Source organism: Dermacentor variabilis, chromosome 3 (genome assembly GCF_050947875.1).
Source record: "Dermacentor variabilis isolate Ectoservices chromosome 3, ASM5094787v1, whole genome shotgun sequence".
Taxonomy (NCBI): Eukaryota; Metazoa; Arthropoda; class Arachnida; order Ixodida; family Ixodidae; genus Dermacentor; species Dermacentor variabilis.
The window spans coordinates 123,027,046-123,041,398 of NC_134570.1; the positions used below are offsets into that span (position 1 = coordinate 123,027,046).

A 14,353-nucleotide genomic window follows, 5' to 3' on the forward strand; every position below is an offset into this window, starting at 1 on the left:
GCTGTGTTGCACAAATTCAGGTTGATGCTTTCTGTCTATGCATGAGCTTAACCCATTCCATTCTGTAAGAGCACAGATAAACTTGCTAGGCAAGCTCGCCGCTCTTGCGGTCCGCAGTGTAGCCCATGCGCACGATCTGTGATCTGATGACCAGTGAGCATCAAACTCACCACCACGGTTTGCCATACACTGCCATGCCTGCCTTGATGTTTAGGCCTAACCAGCACTGTTTTACCTGGTGTCAGCCACCAATGTTACGGCTTAGCGTCACGTCGAAGAAAATCTATTCACAGCGGCTGTACAACCTAGCCAAGATGGAAGCCCCAAGCCTAGAATAAGAATAGAACTGCCGACCTATAGATCGGACTCTGATAATCTGAACATGCTCGGTAATTCGGACAGCTTCGCAGCCCTGCAAATGGCCCCATATATTTAACCTATAAACATGACTGATATTTCCAACAGCCGCCAGCTCCACATTTGATTATCCGGACTCTGTCCATAGCTGTAGCAAATGCCAACTCTACCACCATTATCTCCTCTGGCAACCTCGACGAGCCATCAAGTATGGCCTTAAATATTACTCGCTAGACGGTGATCTCTGAGGCATTGCCTAGGCCGATGCTCTACGCCACGGAGATTTAACTGGAAATGCCAATCTTGGATGCTTTGCCTGAATTGCAAGGTCGCATCAATATAGCCACCATCACATCCTATTCCGGCACTCCCGTGCATGGCCCGTTGTCGCCATTTGGTTTGTCAAGTTTGGACAACGCTCTGCTGGCTCCAAGAAGTCTCTCTCATGAAGTTATGGGCAGACAACGTCAAGCGGCACCAACGCACCATTGCCCTTACAGTCCGACTCTGAATGAGCCTTGAGTCGCAGTTCGAATGAGCTCAACTCCACAAGTGAAGAGGCTAAACTGTCGCCTACCACAACGGGCTCAAATGCAGATATCATTGACGACCTCCTAGGCTGCGGTGTCCCGATTCCTACTGCCATTACATTTGAAGACTTTACAGACATCAACAGCACGGTTTTGTCCTGTGCCGAACTGAATGATGACGAAGTAATTGAGCAAGTTCTCCCACCGTCAAACAGTGACACTGACTTGGATGATGATGATGTACCGTGTGCTCCGGAGCCTCCACATGCAGATCTGACTCAAGCCTTTGTAGTCGTTCCATCGACATACCGTAACAACACAAAACTGGCAGAAATGCATCGACCACTTGTTCCTTGCACAGGGGCCTTAAAGCGTAAATAAAGCGACCTTTCTTGGATACATTCGTTTTTTCGGACACTGAATAGTTCGGACTTATTTAATTCCCCATGGAGTCCGAATTATCGGTTGTCGACTGTATATAAAATAAGCCATCATTGTGGCAGATTGGCGCCACCCCTCACACCATCAAAGCTTTTAAAATGCAACTCTCAGCATCAACAGCGCTAACAATGGGAATACAGCGATGTTCATTAGAGCAAGTTAGATGCATGGGAAAGCCTGCCTACAAAGTTTCACATATTGTTTATTTTTATTTATTCATAGATACTGTGTGATTGCAATCATGAGATCATAGTATGGTGGAGCGTGACTTATTACATATACCAAACTGAAAAGAAAGGCATACACGAGGAGCAAGCTGGTTAGCAGATTTAAATACATATCATTGTAAACATGCCACAAAACAATGTTATGTGCCTTTGCTCACAACTTACTTTGCAGGTTCATTCTCATCAGTAGTAACCCGAGTGAAAATGAGATAATTTTAACCACTTGTTTCTTTAGGTTAAGGGTGTAGTTGTCCAAGAAGGTAATTCCCGTTTTTTCAAAGTGTGAATATACCGTCAAACCTCGATATACGGATATATCGAATTATTGCGTATATCGAACACTTTTTATATCACGTGGAAAATCACATGTATTTTTAATTTTTTATTTCGAACAAGGCCGGATGTAAAATGGATATATCGAACGCCGCCGCCCCAGACAAAGTGCGCTCTGTTGACAGGAAGCGAGCTTTCCCGCAATACTCTCGAAGACAGCGGCGGCGCGATGGGCGTTCCAGACTGCTGTGCACGACAGCTGCCCACATCGGTTGTGCCGAGGGCGCCATTTGAACGTAGCAGCGTACGCACGCGACGGCTTGGCGTGGCCGTGGCTTGCTTGGCCAGGTCCGCTAGTTTGACAACGTCAACGACACGTGCGTCTCGGTGCTGCCGCTTGTGCTACGCCAGTCGTTGTTAGTGTGTGTGTGGCTTAGGTCTGTTGTGGTTGCTGTAATGGCTGCAAATGCGAAGGAGCGGACGTCCCTGACATTTGCTGCGAAATTGGAAGTGATACAGCGCGTTGAAAATGGAGAAAAGAAGTTGAGCGTCGCCGAAGCTTTCAACATCCCAAGGAGTACTTTGAGCACTCTGCTGAAAAACAAGAGTGACATAAAGGCCAAGGCGGCACAGAACCAGCACTCAGGCGCGCGGCGGGTGCGCAAAGCTGCCTTTGAAGACGTCGAGAAGGCGCTGTACAAATGGTTTATCGACGTAAGGGCCCGGAATATTCTTTTATAGGGACCAATGCTACAGCAGAAGGCTAAGAACCTTGCGTTCATTTTCGGCGCTGAGAACTTTAACGCCAGCAGCGGTTGGCTGCAACGTTTTAAGGCCCGCTTTAACATTGTCGGGAAGACAGTCGCGGGGGAAAGTGAGGACGCCAATGAAGGCGAGATCAAGAAGTGGCTTGAACAAGAGTGGCCTCAGATTCTCGCCAAGTTTGAGCCCAATCAGATATTTAATGCTGACGAAACGGGCCTGTTCTCGCAAATGCTTCCACGACAAACGCTCGACACCCGCGGAGACAAGTGCCACGGCAGCAAGCAAGGCAAGGCACGTATCACAGTTCTGTTGGCTGCTAATATGGACGGAAGCACGAAGCAGCGGCCGCTTGTCATAGGCAAGTTTCGAACCCCAAAGTGCATGCGCAACTGCCCCAGCGTTCCGGTTACATATGCCTGGAACAAGAAATCATGGATGACTCTGGATATATTCCAAAAATGGTTGAAGGCATGGGACTCTGAGCTGGCGCGTCAAGGCCAGAAGGTTTGCCTCATCGTCGACAATTGCACAGCACACCACACAGATGTCCAGCTGAGCAGTATCGAAATTCACTTTTTGCCGCCGAACACGACGTTGAAGCTGCAGCCATTTGACCATGATTCGCGCTTTCAAGTCCATTTATAAGTGTCGGCTGATCGACATTTTGCTACTCAAGCTGCGGATGGGCCAAGAGCTAAAGATAGACCTTTTGGGTGCCATTCAAATGCTGAAAGCCTCGTGGAACAACGTCAAGCAGTCGACAATAGTTCACTGCTTTCGGCATGCGGGTTTCGTGAGCCGCACTGAAGAAGCTTCTGAGGAAGTAACCGAAGATTTGACGTTGGATGGCAAAGAGGAAGAATGCCAACTCGAAGTAACCGGGAGCCAGTTGGAGTGCTTTGTCGGTGCTGAGCCACACAGCATGTGCATTGAGGACTTCGTTGGCGGTGACGACAGCACCGGAACAGTGGCGGAGTTATCAGACGTGGAGATCGCGGCAGAAGTGACTGCTGAGCGGCCAAACGAAGACGCTGCCGAGGCTGATCCAGCAAGCGCTGATGTTGCCCCACTCCCGACTGCAACTGAGGCTGTAGCTGCTTTGGCCGTTGTACGCCGCTACTGCGGCGCAATAGGCTTGACCACGGCGTTCTATGTTGAGGACGCCATGGTCAAGCACGCGGTTGCCAATATGAAGCAGGCTACGCTGCTTCAGTACTTTCAGCGAACGAAATAAATACTTTGTTTGAAGCTTCATGTGAGTATCTACTGCGCCACAATTGGTTCATTGATTGATTTGTGCTAGTTTTTGACGCATTTTCTATGCGAGTTTATATATCGAATTCTGGCTGTATCGAACTATTTTGCGATCACCGCGCTGTTCGATATATCGAGGTTCGACTGTAGTAATGTCCAGTGATGATCGGTCGTTAAAATAACAGGATGCTCATTATACTCGCTCACCAATATTGTCGCAAGCTATGTAGTTATTCACACTCGTCGGCACTCACTGATAGACGCCAACACTCGCTCATGTTCACAACCGCTTCTATTCACACTTACCGGCACCTGCTGAAGCTCATACTTGCACATACTTCCATTCACCTACACTCACACACATACAGTCACTCATTTTCATACGTTCACTCAACTTCACCATCACTAAGTTTCGTTCATGTACAATAACATCCGACTTTTCAGACTCCCTACAGGCCGCGAAAATGCCCAAAAATGAGGCAGTCCAAAAAAAATTAATGTATATCTTTTACCATCTCAAATCCCTACAGCCATCGCCAAAATAGCTCTGAAAGCCTGCAAGCACGCTTATTAGGCGTGTTGGTGCTCATACTATGACAGGAGACTGCAAATGCACATATGTATACTAATTAAGGAATACAGACTGATCTGTACCAGTGGTCCCTTTCCACACTTCGTATGCTTCGTCACAATACGATGCGTAAGCTTGACTGCATAAAACCACTGTATTGTGGCAAAGCTGACCTTTGGAAACCAGAATTATGCAACCTGTGCCAAGCTTTCTGCACTTTGAAGTCATCGGCGAGGATGACAAAGGCACACTTCACACCATTGCTGACACGAGAAGCTCTTCAATTAAAAACACGGCACCAAACAGCAGGAAGCTACGGCTACCAGCGGGTTGGCTCGTGAGTGCTGATTTGATGCTGCGAGATAATCAACTTGATGCCACTGGTGGCTTCAGTTAATGCCGTTCTGAGCCTGCAGTCATGGCAAGAAGTCCAGAAAATAAGACAACAAAGGTTTTCAGCGGTCAAAATTTTCAGACACCCTTATACATTGGCTCTGTGGGGTACATGATGGTGCCGTGCAGGCGTCCAAATTATTGGGCGTGTCTGAGCAAAAAATTGGCCGACTGTGCTCGTGTTAACAGGCACCCACTCCTGTTCGTGCACAGGTCCCATCAAAATCGCCAGCCCTTACGCATACCCCATCCACTCACAACCTTTGTCACTCACTAACACAGGATCTGACGCCTTAGAAGTGTGTATAGAGTACAAGTCGGGATGCTCATGAGTGAATACGCCAACCTATAACAGTGACTACTGACAGAATTTGGCTTTACATTATGATTTCTGTGGCTAACTGATGGGAATCTACTTTTTGTCATGAGGGTACTGACAGACGTTTGACTACATGTGTTCTAGATGAACCGTGCTGCCTTTTCCTGTATCATCCTAATAGCCTGTTAATTTGTCTCAAGAAAGAAAACTGCCCACTCACCCTGGCTGGTTCAGCCTTGGCCTTCTTAGCTGGCGGGGCGGCATCCCCGTTGGTCTCTTCCTCCTCCTTGGCATCTGTGGCAGGCTTCTCCACCTCGGCCTTCTGCAGCATAGAGAGAAGAGCAGTGTTTGCAGCAGACAGCCATCTTGTGGACACCGCAACTGTCTTCCTTAAAACTCATGAAGTACACTTTCATGACCTTAATTTCGCAGTAATATCCCCATTATTCGAACAGAAAATGGAGGGCAAAGCCTCGTTATTAAAATTTTGTGACAGAACCCCTTCAGCATGAAATCATCTATTTCGAAGCATTTACCTGGCGCTTGGTCCTTTGAGAGGCAATAAATGTTCTCTAAATTTATCACGTTCAGTCTCTCGCTCTCTTCTACTGAAACGCAGCCCATTTTTACTAATAAAAATAAGGCCCGTGCAGATGCGAAAAAAATCTATGACACCATGGCAAGCTGGTGCTGGAACTTCCAAGGCAGAGTCACTGCCCCTCTTTTGCTTGTGCGTCTTTTCTTGCTCACAAAGCCTTTTCTCATGGTAACGGTGTCTTTTTTGGTGACATAGAAGAGCAATTTATTACAGCTAAAATAGTTTTTCTTTGTTATCCCTTTAAGGCAGACGACTAATGAACTCACAGTTGGCAGGAGAGCAGTCTACCTCTCAAGTATTTTAAGCACAATGCTGCACAGGTTTGGCAATCCAACAAAAGAAAAGCACGTCCAGTAGGGTGCAACTGACGGCCACTTCAACACGCAAGCAGCTAAGCAGGACAATATGCCATAGAACCCACCGATATATTTCTTAGGTGGCCACGAGAAATGAACGCATTATTTGGGAAAACTTAACACTCACGAACACTTACGGCAGCACTACACGTGAAGCAGAAAACTACTCTAATACAAAAATTTATTACGACTTGAAATAGGAAGCACAAAAAGAACTTTACTAAATAAAGCTCGCATCGCTGCCTGGTAGAAAGAGGGGACAGTCTTAGCCATGAATCACTAAGTAATAGCTGGTGATTTCTATCTGGCTGCTGGGCAAAATATTTGACAATGACAGCCTCTTTTTAAGCATTTGGGACCTTCTTCACAGCTTGAGCACCACTGTGCATGTCAAAGTAATAGCACAAGTTATCAAAGGTCAGGACAACGGTCGTGAATGTGGGTGTAGGGCAGTCACTTGTGTCTTCGTCTGCCTTCTCTGCACTTAACAGTGTAAGCTTTGTTGACATCAGCTATTCCAATGTTTCATGTTTCGACACCATGGTCGCAGGACACGCATTCAGTGCGCGAATTCGTGCCATAACATCCTCAAGCTGCCGCATTTCTGCCGACTCGTCCGCAATGTGAATGTCCTGCAAAATCTCAGCATTTCAGTCAGCATACCACCCTAATAGTGCTTGATCTTTTGCTGCTCTTTGTATACTGCTACAACAAATGCCAAGCACTGCAAAGTGATCCTTTCCCACAGTAATCAATGCAGGCACCACCAATGTACAATTCTGTGTTTGTGGTGCACTGTCGCAGTTTTCGGACACAACAACCAGAAAGAAAAACTAACAAACCATAAGCTAACACACACGACCCTATGGGGACGGGATTGGCATTTCAGAGTGTACGATCCAGGCAGACATAACAAACCGAAATATAACAACAATGTTCTCGCTTAGAAAAATTCGCAAAAAGTATGATGCCAAATCGGAAATTGCAGTAGAAACGACAAATTGGCACTAACCAACAAGCAGCTGAAGAGCCATGCTTTCAAGTATGTAAGTGCAGACATTAGCAACTTGCAGGAAACCAGGTGAAAGTTGTTTCGGTGAAGGCTCGTGGAGACCTCACCATTGACTTCTCAGAGCCAACTGGGGATTGTGGAAATCCTCGTGTCCCATGACAGTCGCACGCACAACAAACATAACATCCGAGTGCAAGCAAGGTCAGGGGGAAGCCTTCCTTTTGCAGGCGACACACGGCAATAGGAAGTGCTACCAGTGCCACCGTGCGAGTCAGGCAAGATCCCTCTGACATTACCCAAGTCTGGTCAACAGCAAGCAGTGAGTACAGTAGGGTCTGCCGTCGCTCGAATTTTTCCGCATGTGGTTCGTCAATGACGTTTTTGCCATGGCGGTCACCGTGGCCACCCGTATTCCCAGTTGGCAAGCGGAAGGCCCTCTTAGCATCTTCTCTTCGAGGAATTCCTCAGTGATGTAAACTATTGGGGACGAGGAGTTACAGAGTCGCCATCTGTCGGAAGCGCCTCCCTTGCGTAGTATGAGGGATCACGCGGCGCGCTCCTCATAGGTTTTGCTCACATCGCTGAATAAGAACACCACACGGCAGCCCTCCCAGACATTTATGTAGGTGCTCTCAAAACGAAGGAAGTTTTTGATTGTTGATATAATAATCTTGGGCAAACTGAAAGCACAGAATCGTTTACAGACACTATCTCTTTACCGAATACGTACAGTAAATGCCGCTGCACGCGGGTGCCACGATGGAACCTCCCGAATCGGCTTCTCGTGTGAAAGGTAGGCAAACGCTGGAGTAAGCTATGTGAAATATGTTCTTATAGTGGGCTGTCTGTATAACCAAATGGGGCATAACAGAGCCTCAATGCAGCGATCGCACGGGTTCGCAGCAACCGACTGCGCGTCTGCATGCATGTCTGCCCACAATGTTTTGCTTTCGCTGTGAGCGCGTTTTCGCACCGTGCCACAGCTTATGAGCATTTGACAGCACACTAGCAACCATTGTTGCGTGGACTTTATCAGAACTATCCAAAAATAATTTCGTTATAGAGACTTCGACGCCTAGCTACGGGAACTGTGATGTGCCGTCGCAACGATTCAATCTTTTTTTATCTTCTAAATTCTTGGACATTTCAATATTATTTCTCAAGTTGCGTCACACTGTATGTTTAGCGGTCTTCTCAGCGTGCAATTTGCCTCTGCTTCTTTTTCGTAATCCAGTGAATTAATTCATAACAGAAACATAACCATGCCTTTAATGCGCTTCTTACTGCTCCCTTTCCATTCCAGTGAACTTGCCAGAATCTAGTATCAGCAAGTTCATAGACCTAATAAAGCGTCATGACATTAGCCGGGCGGTGGGCGCGGGTGAGTGTCTCAGTGAGCGTTTTCTGCTACTCACCGAACATTGCGTAGTCCCGGCGCCGTAGTAGAAATCTTCCTCGCGTCAGTGCTTGCTGCGTACCCGAGTTGTAGCCGATGGCTATCTGCCGGTTCTAAGTTTTGCCAACGAAGCTTCACGCAGTTCCTTGCCCTGCGGCTACGTGTGAATAAGGCTGACACCGTGCTCCGTTGCGTACATCCGGCACTGCGGCACCGAGCAGTAGCCTACCATGCTGCACGCCTCCAAAGGCAGCCGCCACCTATTACAGTACTTTCAGATGTTGTCAAGCAGACACACAAGGAGGCGGTAAAGCCTCACCACTTAATCAGAACTGCGGCGCAAATGGGACTTCCAAAGCAGCCGACGCGGCCGCTGTATCCACGTGATCCCTCATGCCACGTCACGCCTACGGTGGCGCCAGGTTTTACAGTGGTGGAGCTAGCCCCCAATAGCTAGCGAGCCTAATCGAAGTGTTATTTACAATAGTAATAAATGATTTCCAAGAGTATACATGATTGTCGTCGATTGTTTCCTCGAGCCTGTGCTGGACCGCAGCTGATGGGCAGGCGGTGATGAGCAACCACAGTGCACTATGTGCCAAGGCATAGCGCTGTTGTCACCCCCTTATTCCTACAGGATCAAAGCTCTCAGTCGTGGCACCACTTCAAGAAAATGGTATGTGACGACATGACAAACTCTTTGTCACCAGCAATTTCTATGTACAGTGTAAAGTAGCAGGGTAGCCAACAGGGCTAGACCAGACATAATTGTTAGTGATTACGGGTTGAAAATGTGGAGACTGATATAGGAGCAATTGGTCAGCATGCAATAGCATTGCTTTTTTGTTGTGCAGAATTAGCAGACTCATGCACACCAGTGCCTGGTGCTGGAAAGTGCTGGTGGAAACTTGACTAGCTTGAGAAGCCGCTTGCACCCTGCAGTCGACAAGATCGTATTTCTCTCATTTCATGTGTTGCCATAAGTGTGTATTGGAGCACCTAGCTGCATACGGAGACTACACTGGAATGCACACGAACTGCAGTTAAACTGCTTGTCTGGATGTGCCTTGTGAGACAGTGTCCACGATGAATTCACCTACCACCGTGCCCAGCAGAACCCCAATTGAAAATTCTACGAGTAATGTCTTATAAAGCAGGTAAATTTCCTAATATTGATGCAAATGTCTTCACATCAAAAGCACATCTGTCTGGCTCATCATCATATCTGTGTCATGCTATCGCAAGTATATGAAATTAATGTTGGAGCAGAGTCAACCAGGGCAAATGAGATCGAATGGCAAGCTCGATGCCGTTGCCGATCTTCATTGCAAAATATCTGATGTGGTCAGAGCTTTTACTTACACTTGCCTTGAATCCTGCTCACAAAATGCAATACAGATATTGTTAACTAAAACTGAATTCTGAAGTATTACATACAGAAAGTGCGATATGATTATTAGTAATGCTGTCGTGGAGAGCTCCGTAACAACTTTGACCACCTAGATTTCTTCAACAAGCACAACGGCACACGAGCATATTTTTAATTTCACCGTCATCAAAACATGGTCACCATGGCCGTGATTCGATCCCGCATCCTCACACTTAGCAGCGCAACGCCATAGCAACTACACCACCGTGGCAGGTGGCCGTCAAAATTAAGCTGCATTCCAGCTCATTATCCTGACAATGCACAGGTCCACCAGTCTTACAGATGCAGGGAGATGCTACTGCTGTTGCAACTTTTGCTAAAGCGCAGTGTACAAGTTCTGTAGATGCTTATGCTGGAGAGGTATATGTTGGGCAATCTATGCTGCCCAGAACTCCACGTGCTGAATGATGTCATCACTGGAGTTGTTTCTTATAAATGTCAGGTCAGTGAACCACACAGTTTGCCAGAGCAAATGCCGCCTGAAGCATAAGCACGTACTGAAAGACGAGGTGACATTTTCTAAACATGACACTACTCCCTGTTAGGACAGCACCAACTATGAAACATTTAACAGGATCAAAACAGCAAGCTGGTCAAGTCAGTAGATTAACATCTCCAAAAACAGATAGTGCGAGAAAAACAATGGGCAAAGATAGTTGCGAGTCAGTGCTCGTGTGGTCTAAATCACTGTCCATCGCCTGTTTCGTGCAGTTCTTCTTCTAAGACTTGAGCAGGTTACATTGAAGTAGCTGCACCATACATGATGACACCAGGGAAGCTAGAGGTCATGGTTTTAACAACACGAGGCAGTGTACATTATCTCTATTGGCATCCCCTTTGAAAGAGTGGAGACAAATGGTCACCTAGCCTGCTTGAACTATTGAGTTTTACTGCATCTTTGCAGCCTAGCATTTTGCATATCGCTATGCTCTCTCTCGTGAACAATTCATTGCTCCAAGTACGGCAGCGTCATTGGCTTCGTTCGAATGCGGGTTCATTCGAACGTTTGCACCTTCTACGACCACAGAAAATTCAAGTAGCGCGATTTAAAGGCACTTCAACGTGTCCAATTGCACATTCTATATATAGTGTAAGTCGCTACTGTTCGAGAGTAGCTGAATCAGACGCAGTCGCCTGCAACGCACAGAATCGGACGGAGGTTGCCCACCGCAGCGCGCCTAGCGCAGTGAACGGATAGCCGATGGCGCAACGATATTCTTCGCGTCTACTACTTCTTTCTACTCCCGCAAGCCAGGACGACGACCTCGACAACGGAAATTATTCTTTCTTTTTTCTCTCTTTTCGGTTCAAGCGATCAGATTACCGTTAACTTTTTTGCTGTCTATTTCATATCTCTTGCGCATCGCCTCCGGCGATTCGTACGCGTTCACGACTATTTTCGAACGATATTCACGCCGACGACCCTCCATGCCTTTCCCCGCTGCTTTCCTCGGCGCCAGCACCGCCGAGCAAGAAGCGAACGGACATTACAAACACGGTTCGACGGGAACGAACACCGCCGCGCGCAAAGATGTCGGGCAATGCAGATCGCTTACACCTTCTTGAAGTCTGCGCTCCAAGTAATGGCCAGAAAGTAACCTACACGCGCAATCTCCTCGGGCGTTTACATAGCTTTCGGTGGCGAAACGCAGCGGCGCAAACGAACTGAGATTTAACAACCGCACGCGCTTTGCAGGAAGCCTGCGCGAGACGATCGCGCTACGTGCCAACGGAGACTTCGGCTACAAGGAAAAATTAACTTACCGGAACCTTCCTCACCCTCATGACTCCACTCTAACACTTGCACGCGCGAATATGCCGATGTACTGCAACGACAATTCCTTCCTGAATGCCGGTTCGAAGACGCACGAAGCTGATCCCTGCGTTACGGCTGAAGAGCAATGGCACCGAGAGTTCGTCTGGCCGGCCGCGCGAGCGATGAAAGACGAGAGGGAGTTGGGCGCCTCGAGAAGCGTAGTCATGACAACGATGCGCGCGCTTGCTATCGGTCGCGAAAGATGGCGCTAGGGTCGCATCAAACTCCCGCTCCACGAATCGCCCGCCATTATGGACGTTGTCTGAAAGACGGATTCAATTTGAAATATTTCGCCGTTCGCGCGGTGCAGGAAGCCGCTCGATAACTTAGCCGGAACGCGAGACGCCGGTCGCCGGACCCACAGATTCGCGCGACGGGTGCGGGGTTCAACACGTGCCCCCGGCGTGACCACGACGGCGGGGACGTTCGAGAAAACGGTCGCCTGTTGTTGGCACGCAGTGCTAGTGGCGGCCCCGTCTAAGCGCCGCCGGCTGGCGTCGATTCATGATCGGCACATGCTGCCGGCCTTACTCACCTTGGTCTCATCTTCTGTGCGATCCTCCATCTCACTGTCCGGTTTGTTTTCAGACATGTTTTCGCGAACGTGTGCCACTGCGTCCACGGCGCTTCGGCTTGCCCCACCAACACACGAACCACTCACGAAGAGTTTGAAGGGCGGCGTGGGTCACGTGACGCGGCAGGTCGCGACACCAGTGGTGCACAGGAGAACCACGTGTCAATGGCGCGCTTTTTCGAAAATCTCCTAGAACTTCGCAATGTGTTTCGAAATTGACTCGTAGGTGTCATGTGTTGCCGGTGAGCCCTGCCGCCGCGAACAATGGGTGAACCGGCTTTTACCGCGTACGGTACGGAGGCGCAGCGAATGTAGCGCGTCCATCATGCACCTGCCTCGGATGTTGACGCCGGAAGCAACCAAATGTGGCAGCGAGATCAAACAGGCTGTGGGACCAGGTTTGGCAGCTGTGCGTCGGCAGCCGCGTGTAACCTAAAAGCGCTTGTCGCGCTCTCGTGTCCGCAAGTGCGATCCCGAAGCAAAAATGAAACGTGGTTGCTTTGTCGGGCCAGGCTACGGAGCGTTTGAAAAGTTGGGCGGTCCCCAGCTGCGCAAGCACTTGTATAAAAACGTGAGGACGATTCAGGTGGGCACATAATATAAATCATAAACTTTACGCTACAAGAAAAAGAAAATAAGGGGGAGAGGGATTGGTTACTACAGTAGAAAGGAACTACAAAGAACTTTAAAAAAAGAACAATCACGTTTGATCGACAGAAAATTTGAGAGAGACCGTGTAATATTGGGAGTTATAAACAATCACCGCTAAAAACTTATCCGCAGTTTTGCTTGCTTACTAAACGGGGAAAAAATGTAGTCAAGGCCTAGTTAGTGTACTACTATTCAATGAGGCGTTCACCGAGATCTGAGACGCAAATGTATGTCGACAGATTTGACGCCGACCGCAAAGCACGATCTAATTCCAACACAGTGAGAAGCCTCCTGACGCGGCACAACCAATTATCGACTTTCGTTTCGCTTACATCTGCGCTCTCGCTGCCATTCGGTGAGCACTGTCGAGCGTACGAGGCTTTTGTTGCTAGCAGCTTTCTCCGTGGCTGTAATATAAGTACGCAGGATGTTTGTCCATTAGCAAACACAACCTGCATGTATGATTGGCGTTGCGGAGAAATCGCGTAGAGCAGGGGACTCCAAACTGCGGCCCGCAGGCCGGATCCGGCCTGCTGACGGCTGTCAATGCAGTGACTGTCGGCTCGCGGGCGGGTTGCTTTTTTTATCCGCAAAGCCGTCTCCGCCTGCGAGCGGTGCTCCTCCACAAAACCTCACTCCTGCGCTTCTCCCTGGGAGCTGGCTTCACTGCAGTTAAAAAAAAAAAACCATGCCGTGTTTCAGCCACCTCATCAGAAAACGCGTCTAGGCTTTCGAGACATCCATTTAGGCTGGGATGTGGATGCACTGCCAGGCTCCTCTCAATTAGAAGTAATTCAACTGCTGTCAAAACACACCTTGAAATTACAAGCTCACATAAGAAAATTTACTAAGGGTCTGTTAACTCTGCTAGGCTATAAACAGCTCCCAGAAGTAGACGCAGTCCGCGCGCGCGGGAACATGTCCACCTTTGGCACCATACCTACTTTTGTAAGCAAACTGTCTTCAGAGTGAAAAATGGCAAGTCAAGATACAGGGCTAATTTATCTGACGAGCACCTGAATCGACCGCTTAATGGCTCAACGGGCTTGCCGCCGCAGTTCACCGAAACGGTACATAAAGTCAAAGTATCAGGTCCACCTCTCGCACTAGCTTCCGCCTTACGTCTTGGCAATAGGATGGCCCCGGATTAAAGCACATAGCACATTCTGTTTACTGCCCTGCAAATCACTTTGCTGTCGTCGCGTGGTTCTCATTTTGTACGTATAATAATGTAAATCTGAATATTTTTTTCTTCCTTTCTGAATTTTATGTTGTGAGAATTCAACTGTACATTTATTTACTAGCGCGAATGCCACTCTGACACGCTTAAATTAGCCGCTTCTGCTTTAGTAAGTAGCAATTTGGGTCCGTTCCGATTGTGGCTAGTCTGA

The 14,353-nt window shown here is 48.2% G+C and overlaps 1 protein-coding gene across 2 annotated transcripts in view; it reads right to left on the reverse strand.

The window, feature by feature from the left end:
- Positions 1-12,421, reverse strand: part of LOC142576258 (uncharacterized) — a 28,770-nt gene extending 16,349 nt beyond the window's left edge. Inside the window, exons 1-2 of one of the 2 annotated variants that reach the window (XM_075686300.1) lie at positions 12,273-12,421; positions 5,351-5,452 (exon numbers count right to left, since the gene is read on the reverse strand). In XM_075686300.1, the coding sequence (XP_075542415.1) occupies positions 5,351-5,452; positions 12,273-12,329 (159 nt within the window). In that variant the 5' untranslated portion in view covers positions 12,330-12,421. Of the gene's footprint in view, positions 1-5,350; positions 5,453-11,685; positions 11,860-12,272 lie in introns of those variants that run through there. The other variant, XM_075686301.1, reaches the window with a different exon arrangement.
- Positions 12,422-14,353: the final 1,932 nt, after the last annotated feature.